Source organism: Chrysoperla carnea, chromosome 3 (genome assembly GCF_905475395.1).
Source record: "Chrysoperla carnea chromosome 3, inChrCarn1.1, whole genome shotgun sequence".
Taxonomy (NCBI): Eukaryota; Metazoa; Arthropoda; class Insecta; order Neuroptera; family Chrysopidae; genus Chrysoperla; species Chrysoperla carnea.
In genome coordinates this window covers 38,650,999-38,676,012 of record NC_058339.1, presented here as the reverse complement: position 1 = coordinate 38,676,012, position 25,014 = coordinate 38,650,999, and the positions used below count along the sequence as shown (strand labels likewise).

General features: G+C 29.7%; 1 protein-coding gene across 2 annotated transcripts in view; it reads right to left on the bottom strand.

Annotated features, from left to right (window-relative positions):
• LOC123295449 (kinesin heavy chain) overlaps positions 1-25,014 on the bottom strand; it is a 30,948-nt gene that overhangs the window by 4,948 nt on the left and 986 nt on the right. For both annotated transcript variants that reach the window (XM_044876812.1, XM_044876811.1), the window contains exons 2-9: positions 7,166-7,481; positions 6,950-7,093; positions 5,264-5,642; positions 4,984-5,198; positions 4,268-4,584; positions 3,600-4,004; positions 2,681-3,012; positions 1,481-1,582 (exon numbers count right to left, since the gene is read on the bottom strand). In XM_044876812.1, the coding sequence (XP_044732747.1) occupies positions 1,481-1,582; positions 2,681-3,012; positions 3,600-4,004; positions 4,268-4,584; positions 4,984-5,198; positions 5,264-5,642; positions 6,950-7,093; positions 7,166-7,481 (2,210 nt within the window). The remainder of the gene's footprint in view (positions 1-1,480; positions 1,583-2,680; positions 3,013-3,599; positions 4,005-4,267; positions 4,585-4,983; positions 5,199-5,263; positions 5,643-6,949; positions 7,094-7,165; positions 7,482-25,014) is intronic.

The window sequence follows — 25,014 nt, the reverse complement described above, 5'->3', positions numbered from 1 at the left end:
ATATGTATTTCCCTAATTTTCCTATATATAAAATAAACTCTTTGAAATAATTGTTTAATAACATCAATGAGTTTTTTATTTTTTGGTTTATTGCAATCACATTTCTTTAAATATTAGTTAAGTACAACGATGCGACACAGTGACAGTTATCACTGAAGTTAAAAGAAGGCAAAATATGTACTAAAAACTAGACATAGCGCGCGTATTTACATTTTATAAATTATTTTTAAGAAATAAATAGAAAATATAATTTGTAAAGCCTAGTATATAAAATGAATAACATGTGAAATTAATGAAGTCCTTTCCAATAGTAAGTCTGTAACCCTACTATAAAAGCCACTCTGAGAAGCGACTTGATATTAGAAGCTCTACTGCTTCTATAAGCGGAAAATAAGAACCTTCTCTGCTTTCAGGTGATGATTTGTTCTCAAAGAACCTTTATAGGTGCTAAAGAATTAATTGCGATATTTTTCAAGCAGAAGATACAATGGATACAGCAGTGTACCATTAGTAACGTTCACAGAAGAACTAAAAAAACATTTGCAGTATTGAATTGTTAAAAACTAGGCTTTACAATTTTCCATTTATTGAAATTTAAAAAAATATTATTTGCCTTCCCTACTTCGGTTGTGAACGCGTTTTTTATTTACAAACTTTATTAACTAAGGGCCTAAGTTATTACTTCTTTGGTTCATGCGTTTTAAATCATAAAATTGGTTAATTAAAAAAAATTCGCTACAATAATAAATTATTAAAATGATCTATAATTGACTTTCAAAAAATAAACTTATTTTTTTGAAAAATTATTGTGTTTTAGCAAGAAGGCACTATTTTATGTACTTATTATATTCTGTACAAATTTCCAAAAAAATTAACAGATTATTGCGCTTTAAAAAACGTTTAGCAAAAAAGATTTAATCCTTCGTTTTCAAAAAAAATGTCGGGAGATCTTTTACGTACCAAAAAACCTTTTTTGCACATTTAAACGTCGGAGATAATTTAACCAATTTTACAATATTCGAAAAATAATAATTAAAAAAAATATATCACAGAGTAAGAAATTTATATAACAAGCAAAAAATGTGGACATTTATGGGTAATCAAAAACATTGTAATTGAAATAATAATATGCAATTGTAATGTTTTTATATGAGTGGTGGGGGTCGAAGGTGAAGATGAGGATGATTTAACATTTAACGTTGAGGAATTGTGATAAAATGAATGCTGTTTTAATGAGTTTAATAAATTTTTTTGAGTTTTAACAGGTGTTGTAGCAATGGATTCAGATGATATGAAATGATTTGATTCAATTTTTGGTGAGGATGGTGGAGAGGAATAATAAGGTATAGTTGTGGAATTTGTTATTAAAGCAGCAGATTGTGTTAATAGATTAGAGGAATTGCGAGTATTATTAATATTATCGTTAATAATGTTATTAGCATGGTGGTTATTAGTATAAACACTTTTATTGTTTACTGACATGAGTTCCTGTAGTTTATTTGATTTTTCACTTTCTTCTTTCTTCAATTTTTCGTAATCGCCTTGCATTTGTTGTTGTGCGAGTGTTAATTTTTGATTTAAACTGTAAAAAAGTATACAAAATTATTATATAAAAGCTGCATTTTATTGTGTGATCATGAATGAACCATTTTGTTGAAAACTGAACAAGAAACTTCTAATAAAAGAAAAATCTAGTCATTATTCGTGATTTCAAGAAATTATAGGTGGCACTTTAATGACGATTGAAGAGGATATAAACATCTATCTCCATGGTATAAACCATGGAGGTTATAAAGAAGGAGAACGATCGCTACGTGCTAAAGCATTAGCGCTCCTATCCCTGAAAATTTGTAGAATTTATAGTTCATTTTCAGCCACCAGCAGCGCTGTCGTCGGCGAAGTTAGTTGCATAATGTACAAATATTATTATATAACCTTAGATAATATTATTTATTTATTAATAAATAATAATAATTTCATTATTTTCTTTTTTTACTTTGAATGATATTATATACACGTATATTAAACGTTGATATATCATTTCAAATTAGCGCACAACGGTCCGCTTTTATTGAGACAACTTAGCAATCGCAGCGCCTCACTTATTTTGTCCGTATTTCTGGGACACTATTTCCTACAGCGATCGTTATCCTTCTCTCTAACCTCCATGGTATAAACAAACAAAAAACCATAGAACAAATAATTTATTTTATACCATTCACAACTCTAGTTTGTAAGTTGATTAGAAGAAATTGCCGCGTAATGCCATTTAATTATATGTTCTAAGATAATGTTTACATCCTCGTTCCCATTTCATATTTATATCAGTAGAGATCAGCTCAGTACTATAAATTGTGTTTACAGTTAGTATTTGGCTATCTCATTTAAAAACTTTATTAAAGAAAAAAAGAAAAATTTTGTCAAAAAAGTACCGAAGTTTAAGTTGGTGCTCCGAACTCCTTAAAAATGTTACACATTACTTCTATTTTATAACTCCCAATACATTTTAACCTAGTAAATATTAGTTTAATTTAATCACAAGAAGTAATGTAAAGAATATTTGAGTATTAAAAATGTTTGCACTCATAATTTAAGTCTTTTGATCTTTAGGCTAGCTAACAATATTCAAAATTTCAAAAAATTTATTTTGTTAAGAGTTAATAAAAAAGTAAATACATACTCTTTTAATTCACTAATAAGCTGTTGTTTCTCAGAAATTTCATCTCGTAATGCTGCAACTTGTTTTTGATGTACATCACGTAATTGATCCATTTGTTCTTCAAGTGCAACACGTAATTTGGTAGCTTGTTGTTTCTCTTCAACACTAACCGCGGATACTTGTTCTGCTGCTTTTAATTTAGCGCATTCTTCACGTAATGCATCGACATCTTCCTCTAAAGCACGTTTTTTATTCTCCGCCTCACGCATTGATTCTTGTAAACTTTTCATTCGTGCTTCGTGTTGTGATATTAATAATCGGCAATCTCCTAATTCTTTTTCATATTCTGATACCTAAATTAAAAAGTAAAAATAGTATCAGGGACAACGATTTTTAGGTAATTTCCAGGGATTACAGGAATGTACGAAATAAATAAGGCAAATAAATAAATCTCGTATTGACCCATTAGAACCTACTGTATGAATACTCATACTCGGTTAGTATAGAATTTGTTTAATAATTTCCTGCGACCGTCAGAGCTTTTGTTTTGTTCTTAAATTAAGGATATATTTAATCCTTTTTTGTGTTTTGCGATTCGTTTGCAAGTGGTCTTACAGTACCAGCAACTTTTATTTAGTCTGACTGATAAATTTTTTAAGAATTTTTTGAACTCAAGATATTAATAAAGCTAGAATTATAATAGCAAATTCTTTGTGCATGTTCGAATCTATTAGTTTGAGCAAGGATATGATATTTCTCTTAACTGATTAACTTAAAAACTTCTACGAGCTCAAGGAAAATCTAGGTTAAAATTGGAAATCAAAGATAACTTGCCAATGGCAAAGGTTTTTCAAGCAGATAGAATAGATTATGAATTATTAAAATGGATATGATGATCGAGTTATCTATTGCAAAATTTAACAATGAATTTGAGACTTACTTTTTTATTTGAATCAATTTGTGATGATTCTAATCCTTGCACACGTTGTGCTAGATTTTTAACTTCTGATTTCATTTTATTAATATATAATCGTGCAACAGTGAATTCTTCCTCTAATTTACCACTATTTGCTGGATCTGTATTACTACCTAATTTCATGTCGTTGACATCATTACCAATTGCTACACCCATCTCAGATAAATCTTTTAATAAATTCGCTAACATTTCAGTGATACGTTTTCGTTGATGTGAGCTCATATCTTTTAATTGTTGTAACTCAGATGCAGTCATATTTAATGTTGCTTGTTTTTGCATTAATTCTTCGGATAGTGATTCAGTTTCTTTGTTCTTTGTTTCAACTTCTTGGGATTTTTGATCATAATTCACAGCCAATTCTTCTAAAGCCTATGAAAAAATATTAAACAAAGGTTATAAAAAACAAAAAAACAGTTTCTGTCGTTAAAAATCACTTATTAATTAAAATTTTAAATCAGTTGTTAAATCATAAAAAGAAACAATTTTTGTGCTTTTCTAATTCAATAATCTTATCAAATAAAAAGCTAGTAAAATGCAAGCGTTTTACTCTACAAACATTACGAATATCGTACTCTGTAACGTTACGACTTCCTTAATACTATCTCAACTTTTAGTATACAAAAAACACTTACTTGTAAAACTTCTTTAACTTCTTCTTTAGCGCTTTCATTCTCCTGTTGAATACGGTTCATTTCGCCTTGTAATGTCTCATAATCACGACGTGTACATGATATCAATTCCTCTTGTTCCATCATCTGATCTTTAAGTTTTTCAACCAATTGACTTTGTTGATTAATTTCTTCATCTTTTTCATCCAATTGTTGATATAAGCGTTCTCGTTCTTCTTCTAATTTCTGTCGTTCTTCGTTACTAATTGAACCAATCATTAAGCCACCAGGCATTGCACGGACTGGCGCAATTATATCTGGATCAACTGGTGTTTCTGTTGCTAAAAAAATAAATTGTCTTTTAAAACATGATTCAATTTGAGAGTAATAAAGGCTTTGTTCATGAGTATATTCGCAATTTATTTGAAGACGCAGAGTAGTAGCCAAATGGGTAGACTTTGAAGGAATAAAAATTGGCAAAAACAGTAAAAATGCAAATAACCATTGTATAACTTTTATCCCAAAAAATAACATATAAAAGTAAACAGGTAAAAGAAAAATAAATATTTTAAGGTTAAAAGTAACGTATGTGGCCCTCTAATTAGCTCTGCGTATAAAATTAACAAATAAAACACTTCGAATTTATAATATTAGTATAACTGAGAGACTAAGGGACTTTGGCTTTATTGCCGAAATTACACACATCGGTTTAAAACATTACACAAGTTTAAAAAATTCACCTGTAATTGGTGTTACTGCTTCAATTTCAACCAAATTAATTTGTTCATCAGGATTAACAGTTTCACCAGATCGCCAACGATTAACTTCTGCCTCCAATTTTTCAACTTTACCCTTTAACCTGGCAACCTTTTCTTTTTCCTTCTCATAACGACGTTTCCATTCTTCGGCCGTAAGTTCTTCATTAACACATACAACATTCTTAACAGTTTTAGCTCTGAAAAAATAATTAAAAGTCGAATATTTCCCATATTTTCTCCTCAATGCAAAGTAAAAACTTACCTTTTACCAAAATCAAGTGTTGATTTCGTTTCACTTTCATTGAAAGAAGCTGGCGAACAACAGATAACAATTGTGGTACGTGCATTACCTCCCAAAGACTCTTGTAGAATACGTGTTAATTTCGAATCACGATATGGTATATGTGTTTTATTACCATCAGCTAATGCACTAATTACATTACCCAATGCGGATAACGATTTGTTAATATTTTTAGCTTCATCTAATACGGTACCTTCGGCACCAGTTTTTGATACTTTTTCGGAACCGGCTAAATCCACTAAATACAATTTACCAGATAATTTTTTTTGGTTTTCTAAATTTTCTTGTTTCACGTTAATTAAAAACACTGAATGCGATCTAGAGGAATGTTCATTCATATCTGGAAGAATAATTAAAAGTTCATTAATTTTCTTACTAAAAAATAAATTACATATGTATTGGCAACATAATAATCGCAATTATAGAGCTTTTTTTTATGTGTAAATGATTAACTTTGTGTGCCATGGCAAAAAAAAAAGCTTCTTCTATACAAATTATTCCACCTATTAATATTTGATTGTCGAATTTTTTTCTAATATAAGGAAAATAGAATTGGCGAAATGAAGAAATTTTGAACAATTTTCTATTATACGGGGTGTTCCAAACCACCCGTCCAGGCTGATTATTCTGAATAGTTTTCAAAAAAAATTGAAACGAAAAAACACGTATCGAATATTTTTTGAAACTCTATCTAACCATACCAAAAACACCCTCCACCCTCAACCCCTGTTAGGGGTAGGGGGTGTAACTTGAAAAAATCAAATGGAAACCCCTATTTTTTTCTGCAGATTTGGATTCTTTAGAAGAAAAGACAAACATTTTGTCTAAAAAATTTTTCCCGATTTTCGGTAGATCACGCTACAATCGACAAAAATCGTTCTTTTAGATTTGGCATAAGAATTGCGCCGTTCAATGACAAAAATCAAAACGAAAAAGTAAAAATAAAAATAAAAACACAAACACACAGAACCAAAACAAAAACAAAACAAAAGCAACACAAAAGTTAGAAATTCAACGAAAATAAAAGAGAAGCGAAAATGTCGAATTGCGGTAATTGAGGTAAACCACTAGACAATTGGGAGGATGCTAAATAAAGCTCTTAGAAAGAATTAGATATGAATCATTTTAGATTTAATTTTTTTCAGACTTTCCAAAATAAAAAAAAACATTTATACAAAAATAATTTTTCTAAATCATAATAAAATATGAAAAACAAAAACAGAATAGTCTTTTCTTCAAAAAAACAAAAACAAAATTGAAAATAACTATTCTCGACTCAAAAAACTTTTCTCGCCTTCACTTGAACTGCAATTCTAATGCCAAATCTAAAAGAACGATTTTTGTCGATTGTAGCGTGATCTACCGAAAATCGGGAAAAATTTTTTAGACAAAATGTTTGTCTTTTCTTCTGAAGAATCCAAATCTGAAGAAAAAAATAGGGGTTTCCATTTGATTTTTTCAAGTTACACCCCCTACCCCTAACAGGGGTTGAGGGTGGAGGGTGTTTTTGGTATGGTTAGATAGAGTTTCAAAAAATATTCGATACGTGTTTTTTCGTTTCAATTTTTTTTGAAAACTATTCAGAATAATCAGCCTGGACGGGTGGTTTGGAACACCCCGTATATTACAATTTAAAGTTCAACTTACTAGTAACAGCAATATGCCTATTAGATTTTCCTTCTTCAATAACTTCAAATACTTCTTCTGGACTGGATACAAAACGTTCTGTGGCTCCTTTTACAAATGGTACTCGATTTTTATCTTCATGGACACTAAGATTTACTTTCGATACTACAAGAAAATCCCCAAAAAAACCAAATTAACATTTAAAGAAATAAAATTAAAATAAAATGGTTTCCTTACCATCCAATAAATCCCGAATTTTATCCATATAAATTTCAAAATATGATACTTTTATATGAAATTCTAAATTTTCTTCCATTGCGTAAATGTGATTGAATATATCATTGACAATACGTGGTATAATACCCTGTTTTGCAGGATCTCCGATAACGCCTTCCATTGTATGTGTTTTTCCTGAGGATGTCTGTCCATAAGCGAATATTGTGCCATTGTAACCAGCCAATACATCTGATACGATACTTTTGGCAGCTTCATTGTAAACCTTTTCTTGTGTTGCATTTGGTTTAAATACTTTATCAAATAAATATACTTTTCCCTAAAATAAAACAAAAATAATTTTACAAATTTATTACAAATAAAAAAGCGTAAATACAGTCTGCCACTTAATAGCACAATGAAATATAGCATAATGAAATATAGTTCATAGGTTAATGAACACTGGAAAATCTCAATAAAAAGATGAATTTTTAGAAAATATTTTAAGAAAAACGAGATAGGTGAGGGGTAGGAATTATTGTTTGTAATTTTATAGCAAAGTTGTTTAAATTTTAATTTGATTGTCAAATTAGTCCCTGCCTGATCGGATCCAAAAACTACAAGATAGATTTCTAGTAGGATTTGGATTTCATCAATAACTTCTACTCCAAATACTGGTTTATAGTATGATAAATTGATCTCCGGTCTTTTCTCCGAACTTTGAACTAAAAATTATCTTAAAGACTTAAGATATTAAATAAATAAAATCAGGGTTCGAGGATATATATCAGTGGATATATATCATGATATATTTCCGATATATATCAAATGATTATTTATGATATATATCAATACAAAAAAGATTTAAAAATTTTATATTAGAATTAAGTAATTTTTGACGTTTTTTACTGCATTTCTACTCCCCAAATGTAAATGGAGTTCGAGTAGAGTTAAAACATATTCCCTAATATGTTCTAATTCATAAATGGCAACACTTCTGCCGGCATTAATGGCGTCAGTCGTGTCAGAAAAATTTCGTTACGAAAGAGTAATTTTTTTTTTATGTTTATTCTATTATGTTTTACAAAGAAAGTAATTGACAAAGTGCAGAAACGATTTTACTTCATTATTGAGTATTTAAGAAGCATTAAATAACTTTTGTAATTATAGAATATAACTGTTTATTCTATAAATGTAAATATCAAACTTTTGATATATATCGGATATATATCATAAATATCCGATATTTTGATATTTATAATAAATATCGGATATTTTCGAACCCTGAATAAAATATTGATTGGTATTTTTATCAAATTTTTTCGCAGAGATTAACCTAGAGACCTTTGATTCTAATTGCTTCGAATATAGAAGAAATGCAGAGAATTACGGAGTCATTATAAAATGTAAAACTGAAATTAACGAAATAACTCAAAATGGGTGCTCATTTAAAGGTGAAAGCAACAGAGGATATGAACTAGGCCATAGTCTTCAAGATACAGGCGTACGTACTAGGTGCTTAACCGATTTGAAAAATTATTTCACGTATAGAAAGCTTCATTATCAGCGAATAACATGGGCTATTTTTAAAAAAATTGGGTTTCGCAACAAAGTAATAAAATCGACGAAATTGTGAACAAAAGAAGGATAAGTGACGGCATATGAAGTGAAGGTTATAACACCATGATCTTTGTATTTAAAATTGAAGTTGATCAGTAAAGCGGGCAGTTCACAGCTAGTGGACACATAAATTTGCGGTTGAAAGTGAGAGTGGATTAGAGTGAGAGATCTTCTCGACGACAATAGCAAAACACATTGAAGGCGCAAAATGGGGTTTGCAGAATTTGAGTCCCGACCAAAAGTATACCGAAGGTAGAATTGACTATGCTATTCTAGTTTTGCATCTATTTTGATCTTGCTACACCTTCGAAACCAAGGTAATATGTAAGAACATGACCAAATATCAAACACTGAATGTCTGAGACCATGATAGTCTAATATGGTCTTGACTTTGCTCTTTTTGATTCTTATATTCTCTTGCCAAAATAGTCTTATACTTTAAGTAGGAAAGCGAGGATATATTTCCTAAGATGAATTGCCTATCAAATAGAAAATACTACAATGGATTTTGCGATTGTGTTTACAAAAATTAAAAAAATAAATATAGCTGAACTTTTTTATAACATTTATTTGCATAATACTCAAGTTAAAACACTCAATTACATCTATAAGAGGACAAACATTATTTTAAAATGGTTTCATTTCCTTGTTGTGATAATCTTTTATATAGAATAAAACAATCGTTATTATTAAAAACATTTTTAAATTAATAAGAAAAATAAATATATAAAACTTAAAGAAAATGATAAATTGTTATATTGCATGTATTTGATTTTATTACTTGATTTATATATATCATTCTGTCTTGTGCTCGCTTCTTGATAGTTGCTGTTGAGCTGAGTAATGAATTACGCAATTATAAATGAAGTGATGATCTCAGTAAAAGATATTTAGATTTGATACCACCACTAACAAGCAGTATACTTGCCAGGCTATCACCGCGACCGTTTGTTTGTTGTCTTGTGTACTTGTCTTCGCGAATCAAGTCATGATTACATGTGAATGGCTTTATTCTTTCAAATTATTTATTGTTTAATATCAAATGCGAGACAATTTCACCTCGGAAATTATTTCTCAAAGATTTCCAGGGTCGTTGATCATGAATCCGAGATCAAAAAGCAACTGAGGATCGGTACAACTCCATTAACATAAAATTACCCCAAAAAGTGATAGAAAAAAAAATTATTAAATTTTAAATTTCACTTCGGAAATGGTCTCACGGAGGTTTGGGGATCGTATCTGAGGTCAAAAAGCAACTGAGGATGGTTTTAATGAAGTTGAAAGAAGTCTAGAAGTCACAATGATTAAATAAAAATTGAAAATTATAAATTTCGCCTCGGCAACCGTCTTTCGAGGGTTTTTGAGGTCGCTGATCGCTTTTTATAACATGATAGAGAAAAACTTGATTCAACCCAAATGCCTTGATTTGTACAAGCTGTATGTTTGTGTCGTTAACGCTACATTGGTCTGCCCTTAAAATATCAGTGTGAAATCTTCATATAAAGTCTAGGTTTGGATGTCCAATACGGCCCAGAAGATCTTATAAAGGCCCAAAAGATATATTGGAGATATTAATTAGTTCACTAGATTTCTATAATGATTTCCATTTTGCCTCTCTAATTTTACTTTTATAATAATTATAATTAGTAGTGCAATAAACTTTTTGATACTGCACTTTTGGGTATAGCTCTGAAACATTTCATATCGGAATTCGGAAGTTATAGAATGAAATTTCACCGAATGTGATCCAATTTTTTTTCAACATAAATATATATGTTTTTTTTCGAAATGTGTACTTCTGATTTGAGTCTTATCAAGGTAGATCATTTTATAAAAAGTGTAGAGTAATCAAATTCTTCAAAACAACATAATTTTTTTAATCATTTGATGGCCTTGAGTATAAAATTGAAACAATTTTTTTTTCTCATAAACTTGGTCTATTATTTTGTTTGAATTTAATAGTTTTTACAATTTATATTGAAGGATAGATATTGAATTACTTTTTTTAATCGCAGACTCAAAGTAATCATAATATAAATATCGGTGGGGGTAATATTTTCAAAATACACTTACATATGGTGTAGTTGACTCATTGTTAAGTAAATATTATAAAGTTATGTAGAAATAAGTAATTATTTTACATACGAGACGGAAGACACCTGTTAAAGAACTAATAGTACTGTTATTTTTAATAGAAAATTTAATCTACCTTACTCATTTTCAATGATTTTTCTGCAATTTAAGCAATTTTGTTTTTTGGTAAAAATATATATACCTCTTCCTTTTGTAATGAGTTTTACGTCCTTGCAAAAGTTTCAATTTCCTAGGAATATCGTACATCAAATATTCAAGAAGATCGTATATCTATCTATATGATAATTAGTAGGTATATCCCCCATTCAAGCATTGTCAATTTCAATGTCTTAATTTTCTCTTTTCTAAATTTTAAAAACAATCTTGAAAATTAGATTTTTGTTTTTAATTAGTTTTACAAAAAATTTCATATTTAATGATTTTTCGTTGATATTATGATTATTAATAATTCTTATTTTATTTGTATAAATATAAAAAACATATGATTTTATGTTATCAGTTCAGGTATCATCATAGATAATTTTAAAAATCAATATTAATCCAATGATAAGCGTTTAAGAGGGAACTTTTGTTTTATATACTACTTTTGGTTTTTTAGTATGGGAACTTATATAAAGCCATTTTCTCAGAGGTGGATTATCCATAAAGCAAAGGAGGCACTTGCCTACAGACGCGAGGTTACAAAGGTAGTTAATGATTAAAGAGAGAGGAGACATATGCTTTATTATACTTTTTAATTTGCTGTGCTATTTTTAGCGTTCTGGCAATGGCTGCGTTTGGCAGAAAAAGCACTAGTAAGCGCTTGTAAACAAAATGGCGATTGTTAAACGGTAAGCGCTGTCAAATAGTAAATAGCTATTTTCCTCTAGGACACTAAGTTAGCTTTAACCGGGGAACCTAACCTAATTTAAATATATGTTTGTAAATTATTCATATTAAAAATTTACCAATAACGAATAATATATATTAAATAATGTACAAATATACTAATTATATAATTTTACAAACAACTTAAGGCATATAAAGCTATTATTTAAATAAATGTTTGCAAAATAAATAAGCAAAATGACGGATTGTGTCAGCGCAACTGAAGTTAGCAAACATGTCCTGGCCGAAAACTGTACAGTTTGTTTTTCAGCGCTAGTAAGCGCTCTCAAACGCTTTTTTCTGCCAAACGCAGCCAATAGTTCTTTTTTCTATCACTAGATATAGTCTTTCTTAGCATTAAAATTCAATAATCAAGATCAACTTTAAACTGACCGCCGAGACCTGTTAGCGCCATCTCTCGACGACCAGTAGAACTATCAAGCCAGAACCGGACACGAACTTTCTAGACCTCCTTCCGAAATTTAAATATTTTAATTTCAACCAAGTTTAGTGTCTTTTCAAGAGTTTTATTGTTAAAAGTAAGTTATTTATATTAAAATATTTTGTCTGGATATAAATTTTATTAAATTAAACGATTTCCTAACAAGAAAAAGGACAATAGACGCTAATAGAATAGAATAAAACCCTTCTCTCGAACATTCTTTTAACCAGAAGCCTCTAGAACAACCTCAGGGTATAAAAGGAGGCTCTCTCGGCGACTTGAGTCAGTCTTCCTTCTGAAAATACAGAGTTCGGATCTAAAAAGAAACCAAAGCGAGAATAAAGGGAAAGCATATTAAGCAAATTAAGTGATATCCACCTAAATATTCTAGAGTGTTCTGGTACTAGAAATTTCGATATTCGACGAAATATAAACCAAAATCCAGTGAATTTCCGCCAGTCTGATTGTGTTTACAGTCGAGCGAAGATTAATTGAAAAGGTTTAAATCGCATTAAACATGCGATGTATTTTAGCCCGAGCAACGTCGGGTTTGGCTGCTAGTTAAAATTAAAAATAGAAAAAATTGTGTGAACAGCCTCATTGTTGCTATTATAATCAAATCTAAAAAAATATCAATAAATATTTGTTGCCGCATAGGCGTTACAACATTATATCACTTTATAAACAATGGAAAGGTGGGTACAATAACATTAGTTTTTGTAAACTTTTGTGGTTTTTACAAAACATGATTTTTCTCAAACTAAAAAAAAATTTTTTTTTTAAATAACAAGTTGTTGTCTTGTTAAATTGTGGTAAAACTTTGCGTGTAACAAATAAACGATGAAAAATGCAATTTACATGAAATTTAAATAGAGAACTAGTTTTTCCTGTATGTAATCTTCTAAACGGAAAAATTTAACTCCGACTAAACAGTTCAAGCTTCCAAAGCAGTAATAAATACGTAACATCTAGCAATAGCATAACCCACCAATTAAGGGGTTTTTATTGCTATTTTTACCCGACTGCGAGACGCAAAGGAAAGGTAATGTGTTTATCAGTCTTCATATGTATGTAAGTGTGTTTCTAAACAGGTGGGTTGATTTCGATTCTTACGTCAATCGATTTGTCTTAATCTTGCAAGGTTAATGAAGATATAGCAAACCCGGCTGCGTTCAATATAAACTAAAAAGAAAAAAAATTTCAGAACTAAGCATAGCGACTTAACAGGGACCCATTATTGGGTAGATTAGAGTCGGTCTAAATTTTAATGGATCCCGACTATTTCAGTGGCTATGAAAACTGCTGGACTTGTTATTTTCTTTTCAATTAATATTAATTTCAGATTATTTAAAATAGCAAAAGTACAAAAATTAGAACTAGCGTTTTAGTAGTTTTACCTGTGACAACAGCGATAAGTGAACGCTCCTTTTCAACTTTGCATCGTCTCAAAACATACTGTATATCGATGTCTGAAGATCGGCTCGACCGTTTTAGCGTCGGTCAATATACATCGTGATGTCAATTTCGATGCGTACTGAGTTTCGAAAACTTGGACCTTGATTTCCTGCGCACGAGCCAGCATTAACAAACTATTTATAATCATGCTTGTTGTGCCACTACAAAAGTTGCAGAGCCTAATTTTATTTTAAAAATCCTAGTTTTTTTTTTTTTTTTTTTTTTTTTTTTTTTTTACTTTAGGTGTTTTATAACGTATTTATTACCGGTACGAGAGCTAGGACTAAAAATAATAATAAATTAATAATTTTATGTTAAATTTTTTTGTTTTTTTTGTTTAATAAATCCAAATAATTTCTGTGTTTATTGTAATGTGAAAACACGAATCAAATTATTACTAACAACGTCTGTCAGAAGTTGCAGGTTGCATGCTTTATTGATTTTATAATAATAATTAAAATCATATGCTTTGTTCCAATTATTATTATTATTTTTTTAAATTTATCTAATTAATAAATTGACTTTTTGTAAATTACGAATTTAAGGTAGTTTACTTGTAAACCCACTTTTTATTTTACCAATATAGATAGATATTTTTATTAAATACCTCAGAATTCTAAAAAAATGAAAATGCAACTTTATAGACAATTTTTATAGAAAAAACAAGCTTGATACCCGCCCGCTTCACTGGGCTTAAAAGTAAAAACCACCGCTTTATAGCCTTCACCTCTTTTGATCTCACTTATCAACGTTCCATAACACTTGAAGGGATTGTTTTACGCAGCTGAAAGATATAAAGTAGTCATAATTCATTGAGTATATCAGAAAAGTTAGCCATCAATTGGGATGTGATATTTACCATTTAAAATTTTTTACATAAATCTTTAATTTATGGCTCAAAATGATGATCATAACTCTGCTTCATCTGTGATCATCATTTTGAAGCATAAATTAAAGATGTCTGTAAAAATTTAAAATCGTAAATGTCAAATTAAATTTATTTAAAAAAATTTTTAGTATCTATATCTTTTTAATTTATAGCTCATGTGTTATTCTGATGTATGAGCTTTATTGCTGTACAGTACTCTACTATACTAAAATAACTATTGCATGCTATCGTGGTTAATTTCCGCAATTTTGATCTAAAACCCTTTTAATTTCCTTGTACAAAATAAAAGAAGTATTTTAATCGTAAAAAATTTCAGTATCGAGATAGCAACTAATTTGGACATCTCTGTACCTATTTTATTATTTTTGGTCTGACGTCTCTAAGTGGTGGATAATTTCGTTATATGTATAAAGTTATTAACATAAAATGAAGTAACTCGTAAAATTGACTAAATTGACTCCTGCTTAATGCGGCATGTGCATATTGATTTCAAGTTTGGATACATTCGCTAATAAAAATATTAGTCAGACATTAATAAATATGTTCAATTAAGTATACCACTTTAATAAATTAAAATCATTTCTGAAATATTTCCAAGAAAACAGAATTAGTCAGCCAGCATTATCTTCAAGTAGTTATAACGCAGCGTGATGCATTCACATGCAATCAAATTAGCTAAAAGCTGGCAACGTCACAAAAAAATTAATTTCAAGACAACTGGATTTTTAATTTTTTTTTCTTATTGAAAATTTTCTTGATATCAATTAAGTAATATTTCGATAGACAATTGGGAATAAGTAGATCACCAAGGGGAAGATGGAGTAGCTATACTCACTAAATTAACTAAATGTCATTAATTTACTGTTCAGTTTTTGGTAGTCCGAAATTTTTGAAGTCTATGGAATTGAGTGAATTTCTCAAATTAGATTTTTATACCATGTATATATGAAATATACATAAGTATATTAAGTTTAGTCCCAGGTTTGTAACGCTTAAAAATATTGTTGCTACAAAAAAAATTTTGGTATAGGTGTTCATAGAATCAAATAATTAGTTCATTTTCGGTTGTCCGTCAGGCTGTGAACACGATAACTCAAAAACGAAACAAGATATCAAGCTGCAATTTTTACGGCGCACTCAGAACGTAAAAAAGGAGGTCGAGTTCGTAAATGAGCAACATAGGTCAATTGGGTCTTGGGTCCGTAAGTCCCATCTTGTAAACCGTTAGATATAGAACAAAAGTTTAAATGTAAAAAATGTTCTTTATCAAAAAATAAACAACTTTTGTTTGAAACATTTTTTTGTAAACATCACTGTTTACTCACGAGAGCACACATTAGATACAAATTTTATAGTATGTATTAATATGGGATTATCAGTTATGTCTGTGTGACATGTATATATGTGTATGTGAAGAATAATCAACACTGTCTAAACATGGTATTTCAACAATTAACTCAGTTAGTTGTTTGTTTTCACTTGTTTTATATTAAAAATTTACAGTTAACAATTCTGGATAACATCGATAGCTGGATAGAAAGAGAATTCTTTTCAAAAGTGATATATTGTAACTTTGAAATCTACAATAAATTTTTTAAGTTTTAATTACTGCTGGGTTAGAAGGTTTAAATCCTTTTGGATTTTAACTAGGAAGAATATCAATAATACACTATTATTATCTAAATATAAGTTCAGCTTGACACAAATTGAACATTTTCAAAGGAAATGGTAAAACATAAAAATCTCATTTTTTAACATTACTTTCAAGTAAATTTGTATAAAACGAATATTAAAAATACAAGAATAGAAGATAGATTTCCCCATGGTCGGTATGTCAGAAATAGAAGAAAAGCAGTTAGGTAGATACATATGAGAAGTTTTACTACATATATTATTCATTACCGTGAATAGACATAAAACAAAGACCAATATATGTATAAGCGAAACATATTATACAATATTTTAATATTAAACACTCTTCAAATGTTTTATCATAGAAGGTTCAGTTTTTATAGTTTATATAGCAAATAAAATTTACAAAATTTAAATAAAACTCGAGAAATTTTTTCGGGTACGGAACCCTAAACTCGCACTTGAAATGTATCTAAGAACACTCTACATGAAATTACCTGTTTTCTTAGAGACTTCTCCAAACTGAATTGATTTTGATGATCATCGCTTTTTTTTAGTTATAGCGGGTACGGAACCCTAAACTCGCACAACATAGCTAAGAACACTCCCCATTAAATTATTTTTCAAACGAAATAAAAAAAATTCAAATCGGTTCATTCGTTTAGACGCTACGGTGTCACAGTCAGACAGACAGGCAGACACACATAGCGGTCAAACTTAAAACACCTCTTTTTTAGTTTCGGAAGTTAAAAAAATACTAAACCTTGCCCTGATAATCGTAAAACCTTTAATACGATTTGGAATCGAATGTAAGAATTAAAATATATGTCCCTTTGATTATCAAATTACTAATTAGTAATTATAAAGTGATTTATCAATTTATTAAAAGACGATCAGCCAATCAAACAAATTTTCTCCTACTAGTACGAAACGTGAACATAATACTTGTGAGAGATTTACAGCTAAAGATTAAATTGTGAGTTTTGGATAAGGCAAATATAGCTAACGTGCCACTTTACAATCTATTAGGTTTTAGTTAAGCTAAATCAACGAAATAGACCTTTTACTAAAATAAAAACGGGAACATGGAATTTTATTTTATTTTATTTTTTTTTATTATTTTTTATTGAGAGGTTTATAGAAACTAGCAATGCTTACTGCTGCTGGAATGAGTTTAAATAGTAATTTTTTTTATCTTTAACTTTACTAGTGATTTTTTTAAATACTCAATGAATCAATAGAAAAAAATTCAAGTTTAACCCCCTCTAACAGTCGAATACCTCGAAAACGGCTGTGTTATGAATCAAGTGTAGATTCAACAAAAGTCTTACCATCTCAGTAACTTAACTCCCCCTCCCCCGCCCTCTCCTCAGCGTTTGATTCTTTTTACTTAAAAATGCATGTCAGCTTTTGAGCTGAAGTGGTCAAGTAAATAAATAAATTGTAAAGAAAAAGGAAAATAATTCTAAAATCGATTTTTATTCAATCGACTTTGAATGTGTATACAATTTCAATTCTTTCATTATAGCTCGTAAATGAATAAATAAATATTTCTGTTGCGTTTTTTGTAAAACTGTATAAAAAAAATTAAGCGGGAAAGTTGTATGTTTCAAATTAATATTTTGTTGTGTATCAGTTAGAAATAGTCACTGATAAACTAATCATGATGTTTAGTGTATACCAATCAGAATAATTACACTCCCTCACAAGGAGACTTATTGTTCAATGCTGCACAAGGTAACTAATGCAAGGTGAAGTACAATTATTAATAGAGTTTTGGTGCATTGTACTAGAGTCGATGTAAAATTCTCAGAATAAGAGTATATACTACGTAAATTTTAAAAGATTTTTTTTTACCGTATTATAAAAATGATAAATTATGCTTCGAGTGTCATATTTCAATTTGATTTATTTTTCGTGGTAAAAAAAATCATATTACTCTAGAGATAATCTCCAAATTGAATACACAAACATCAAAATATCAAGAAAAAATGTTTCATAATACTATATTCATAAACAAACAAGATTATTTTTCAATTTTATATTTATACGCGTTCGACGTTAATAACAAAAATAACTTCTTGCGAATTCTAAACTTGAAATTTTTGGGGTCTCTTGTGCTTCCCTTGAGTACTTTTTATGGCAGATTTAGATTAGCCATTGATTACCCGTAAACAAATAACGCTGTGTTTCTTCAATAACAATGTATTTTTTGTTTTCTGATAGCAACTTTGTTAAATTTAACATTGGGCCTCCGTATATTAATTGGATTAAATGGTGGTCTTGCACTTGGCAAGCGTTTTTTTCATTGTTTCGATGCCATATACTGACACACATTCTTTGTACTAATCATTTCTACTTGAGCATCAGAACTTTTCCTCAAACTCGAGTCACTTGCAGAGCTCAAATACATTTGTGAAATAATTTACGTCGTTTCCTAGCATTGATGATCAGTAACATTGATGATAAATTAACATTTAATTTTATTGCTCTGACTGGGGGAAAGGCAGAAAACATAATCCACTGGCTGCCTCAAGAAGGAATTCATGGCATCTTAGTACGCTGATTCATTGCGCGGAAACTTCAAGCCATCTTGCGAGTAAACTCTTCTCCTAAACAAACATACATTTATTCATATTCTTCTCCCAAATTTGTTGATTTGTATTATTTGTAATGGAGGAGATTCATCTATTTGAGCCAGCCTCTCTTTGATAACCTCTCTGACTTAAAGTCCATTGACGTCAAAGCTCTTCTGGAGTCCTTAAATAGCTCCAATGGTGTATGGAGTAATGACCGCGGATGAGCCACTCTTTTTCGGTATCACAACGGACACTATGGTCTAAGTATGTCCCACCCCAGGGCAGCCACTCTAACCTAACCTAATGCCACATATAAAAAAGGATAAAATTGGCTTCCATAAGAACTTCTCTTTCTGAAAATTAAAATCTAGACTTGCTTATATAACCGCATATACTGCACATTTTATAGAATATATCTCAATAAAAATTACGATGGAAATTATTAATGCAAAAACCGAACGGGATAATTCAAGGTCACACAATAATAATTTCTATTTTGAGGGCGAAGTATCATCAAAACAAAATAAATAATGATCTCACACACAATCTAACTCAATTCACATAAAATTGACGCCACTGAATGAGAATATACACAAATAATAGAAAATTTAAATCAATATATACATGTATTTTACTCCCGAGTTATACATGTAGTTGAATTTTATATAGTTATTTCACTCTGTCAAACAATAAAACAGATGAAGCTATTTTACTTGGTTGTAAAACGTTATAATATAGATGTGATTTTTTTTCCTTCGTATATGGTATTGCATGAAAAGTGGGCCAAGCAAACTTATTGTTGGAAAATTATTATTATTCACGTCAAAAGTACGACGTGATGTGTTAGAACACTCTGTATTGTAAAATATATAAATCTATCTTTGTTTTGTTTTTTTTTTTTTTAATGAAAACATATCACAATGCCGTATTAACATTGCACACATGATAATAGAAAGAGCCTACATGTAATAGTTGGTAGCAGAACTAACTCATTTCCAAGAACGTATTAGAATTATTGAAGTTTTTCCATTTTTATACGATAGGAATCCGTAGCTCACTTATTTATATGAAATAGATTATAATTATAACTTTTTCTGTACCATTTTTGAAACAATAGTTATCGAAAGTTTTTCTAGAATCTTTTTTCGTTTTTCGAGAAATTTTCACAAGACTAATGTGAATTTGAAGCTACCTGCAAATTTTCAACTCCTCATCTTTTATAGTTTTAAAGAAAATAAACACTTAAGTTTACGAAAAAAAGTTTAAATGTAAAAAATGTTCTTTATACAATGTGCCACATTTAAGATGAAGACACCTTCACACTTTCGTCATTAATAAGAATATCGATTTGAAAGTTTGTACAGTCATCGAGGAGGATGGAACACATTTTTTAGATATTTAACCGAAACCTGAAGGCGCAAATTAGGTTAGAAACACAAACCGTTACAAAAAGAAACTTACGAACATTTTTTTTAACTTTGAACACGTATAACTTTTTTTCTATCAATCTTAGCATGTACATTAGCATAAATCGAATACGCAAAATCAGATTTAAGGTCTCCAAACAAACTCCTATTGAATGAATGAATAAAAATAATCCCCTATTGAATGAATGAATCTAGCGTCACAAACTTTTGGATCAGTCCGTAAATGCACTGGAGTATATGCATGTTTTGTTGGCCTAAAATAAGAGCTCGCAAGTACCGTAGATTAAAAAATGAAAAACCAATGTCCAATAATGAGTATACACGTTTGGCAAGTACTGAACCCTCATTTAATGCGAATAAAACAATTGGCAAGCAATACTAGTATTGTCTCGTGAAATTCTTAAATGTCAACGAATCTATGAATAATGAATAGATTTTTGACTTTTGAATTAAAACGTAATTACCGATAGGCGACTACAATATTCGAGAAAAACGAAACAACAAAGTTCTAGGTGTGTCTTTTCAAGCAACTAAGTAGATTCAGACACGCAAATTTAAAAAGAAAAATCCAAAAATATTACACATTATAAATAATGATTTGTTATACAGCATGTCTTTAAAAAAAATGCGATGAGATATGGCAGATTCATCGTGTTTCATTAACATACATCACTTTCAAAAATCGCTTATACTTTAAGTATGTTTAAAGTGGGGTGTTAGAAGATTTCTATTGCAAGTTTTCCTGAAAGTAATATTCAAATTAATTCCCGAAACGATTTAATTAGATTGCTTTATAAATTTGGTCAGCTGCAAGTAAATGGAATTTACTACGATTCTCCAAACGGGACATTAAGCTGATATGGATCGATGAGTCACTTTCACGCAAAGCCCGACCTATATGTATTTAGCCGCTGCGGATAAAAAATAATTTTTGCCGCCCTTTACACTTACAGGGTACTTTTTTAAGTTGACATATGTGTGAAACTCGATAAATTTAATCGAGGAAAAAGCTTCAAACGAAAAAAATTAGGTTCAAAGAAACACATTTACGAAAGTAGTTTTTGTATTTCTCACACACACAAAAAAAATACTTTACTCAACAATGTCTTTTCTTTATTGTCTAAATTCAATAGTTGCCCATACCTCTTTAACTATTGGGTTTTGGACAAAAGTATAAAGGACACTTTCGACTTAAAATTGCTCAAAGAATACGCTGTTAAGCTATGTCCATCGAGTCACGGGACACCCTGTATACATGTACCTAATATTTTTAAAGACATGTAGTATAATTATGTGAAAAAGCAGGTACATAACCTTTAATTTTTTGGTAGAAAAAGGAAGTTCATAGATAAAAAAAATTTGAGTAGGTGGGCTCATTCATCATTTATTCAGATAATAAGAATGTACTTTTGACAAATGACGGCAAATACATGTACATTTATAAATTTATATCAAAATTCTGTGGTCTGATAAAATGGCAAGTGGATAAAATTTATTATAGATAAGACAATTACAAGTTCCTCGTGCAGTGATAGTTAAAATATTAAGATGAAGATTTTATATTCATAAATAAAGCCAATAATATTTCAAAATGGCATACCATACCAATGCAGATTATTAGCTTACTTTCATATTTTCTTTTGATGATAGGGGAGCTCACTATGCTAAATGTGTCGCAACTCGAGACCTATTAGATTTTGTTGCTTATATTCCGTGAGCCAGTAGATTTATACTCTACATCACAAATTCTGCACTAGTCTATCCATTTTTATTATCCGAAATTTATTTTTTAACCACGTGTACAGGGTAGCCACGGGTAACTACGAGAGCGGAATTCTTCAAGGGTCGAGCTAGTATATACATATTATATAATGTTTCTAAGCTAATTTGCGCCCTCACGGGTAAACAGTGATGTTTACGAAAAAATGTTTCAAACAAAAGTTGTTTATTTTTTTATAAGGAACATAAACTTTTGTTCTATCTCTTAACGATTTACAAGATTGATCCTACCTTGACCTAGGTTGCTCATTTACGAACTCGACTACGCTTCCTGAGCACGCCATAAAAAGCCATCAGCTTGATATCTCTTTTCGTTTTTGAGTTATCGTGTCCACAGGCAGACGGATAACCGGAAATGGCCTATTTATATTTATGAACACCTATACCAAAACTTTTGTTCGTAGCATCAATATTTTTAGTCGTTACAAACTTAAGACTAAACTTAGTATACCTTGATATATTTCATATATACATGGTATAAAAATGTACAATAACATTAAAAAGAAGTCTAATAACGTTAAAGTAACGCTAACCTATAAACCAAGCTCCTTGAATCGATTTTCTTATCTCGCAACAATAATATATTTGATTTAAGCCGCGCTCATAAAACTTAATGCAAATATACATTAAAATTTTTTATACGTTTTTACACATACAAACTCTTTTACTCGTGCTCACATTGTGATGACGTAATTTTATGTAATAGTTTTTTTTTTATATTTCAGCTAATTTATGAATATTTTTTATTATTTTTTAATAACAGATCAGAAGCTACCTGCTGTTATTGCAATCTTTCAGGTCGTTGTACAGTACATTTTAATATAAATGTTTACATTTTGTAGTTCAAAGAATTATGTATTACCGATTTGTAGCCAAGCTAGAAATACGTATTGGGAAAATGTATAAAACTTAGTGTACCTACAGTCGAATTTAGATCAGAGAAGTTTTTCATAAACAGGTTTCCCGTGTATACAAATACAACAGTGGTTTTTCCATATAATACTCTCACTATATGGTCAGTCGAAAGGTCTGGCAAAATGGTAAGAGTGCAGATAATTTGTTTCTCACTCGCACAGTAGCAAACACGCATCCCTCTGCGCAACTTATGACGAGTGTCGTGCTTACTATTATGCATTATTAACACCCTGTAATTAGAAAAGAAGGTTTCACCGACTATAAGTGCAATCAAAGCTACACATATATTATAATTATAGTATATGACTACCGTCTTAATAATAATACTTCATATAACAAGGCAATAGAACTATACATATCACGGTAGTCATCTACTATAACTATAATATATGTATAACTATGATATCCCATAACACGAAAACTACTAGTCAAAAAATTTTGTGACCGTGAGATCTTTTGATCAGAACAATTCGAAGAAATTTTGGGGGCGGTTTGACAAAGTTTCACAGAAAGCCATATTCCTGCCTGATCGTGCGGGTTCCATGCTAAAATCTTTACGAAAAAAAGTTTTGAACGAATTTTTGATGTATTTGTATTATTTCTCAATATTAACCCTTCCGACTGGTTATCTTTCTTATCATAATAATTACTCTTGTGATGAGAGAATATCTCATACTATTTCGCAAGCGCCAAGAGCGAAATTTTTAACTTTGTTTAATTTTTTAAATAAGGCTAAAAGGTAATTTTTAAATATTTAATATATCTTTCTTTTATTTGATTAACAATATAGATGGCAGCTCCATCACTAGGGACTTGTGATTTATATAAACTGTGACGTTGAAAAGTTAATAAACGTGTCAATTACACGAAAAATCTATCACATTTATAAATATTTATTCTATATTTGTAGGTTATTGGACTGTTAACATAAAGTTCACAATAAATTCTAATTTTAAATCAATAGTTTTATTTTTTACGAATATCAAACATCTGAGTATTCTTTAAGGTTATAATGCCACTGTGAATTAATCAGATTTTTTATAACAGTACTCTGTGGTCATTTTCAGGGATGAGATTTAAGAAAAGCTTGGGCCGAAAAGAGTACAGCAAATGAAGCGAACCGCCCTTGGCTGCTATACTATTACTTTAAAAATACTAATAAATACGTGTAATACATAAGACATAATGTCTTGGGATAACACAATAAAGGCTGTTCTATCAAAGTTGTTGTGTTTTGCTATGACATTATGTGTTATGTATTACACAATTTAATCCCCTTAGTATCTATATTAATGTATAATTTGATACCTACCACATCTAAGTGTCACAGTAATGGTGAAATAATTTGATAAATATGTTTTTTTTTTTTCTAAAAAAAATAAAAACAACAAAATATTTTTTTTAGTATCCGCTACTCAATCAAATCAATTTACATTCAATTATTGTTTTATGATAGTCCCGTCTATATTTTTAAAAAATTTCTATTTTTCTCATAGCCACATTTTCTCTCGAATCAGGCCTCAGATCGAAATTTGGTAAAGAGCTTTTCCATTTGTCTTGATAAGCTTAATTTACTGATATAATTTTCTGCTATCAATAACAGAACATCCTATATATGTCAACGTAATATTGTAATTTCCGTCAAATTGTAGACTAATTAGTAAAATTGTAAATTTAGCTTCCAAAAAAGAGCACACAATGTAACCCGTGTTTGATAACAATCTGACGAAAATTACAATATTACCGTTGACATACACATAAACAAAATTGTTTAAAAACCCTATTAGACATATTACTGAACTTTATATACTTATATTATTTATGCTGAATATGCTACGGAACCCTAAACACATGAATTATATTCCCATGTCGACAGTATTATTTTATTTTTTGAAAAAAAAAAAAAAAAAAATACCTGTCGAATTCTAGATATAATGAATCAAAAATTAAAACAATTTTTTCTAAAACAAAGCACGCCCTTTTGTTTTTAAATTGAAGTTTATAACCTAAAATTATTTTCTTTTTACAGTCTTAAAATATTTTGTCGGCTGTCGGATGCAGACTTGCAGAATTTTAAACCAAAAAATTTTCAATATTTTTCTTACAGGTGTTTTAATGGTGAGGGGTTGTTTGAAATACAAAAAATTCTTCAAGGACGACAGATATTAAATTTT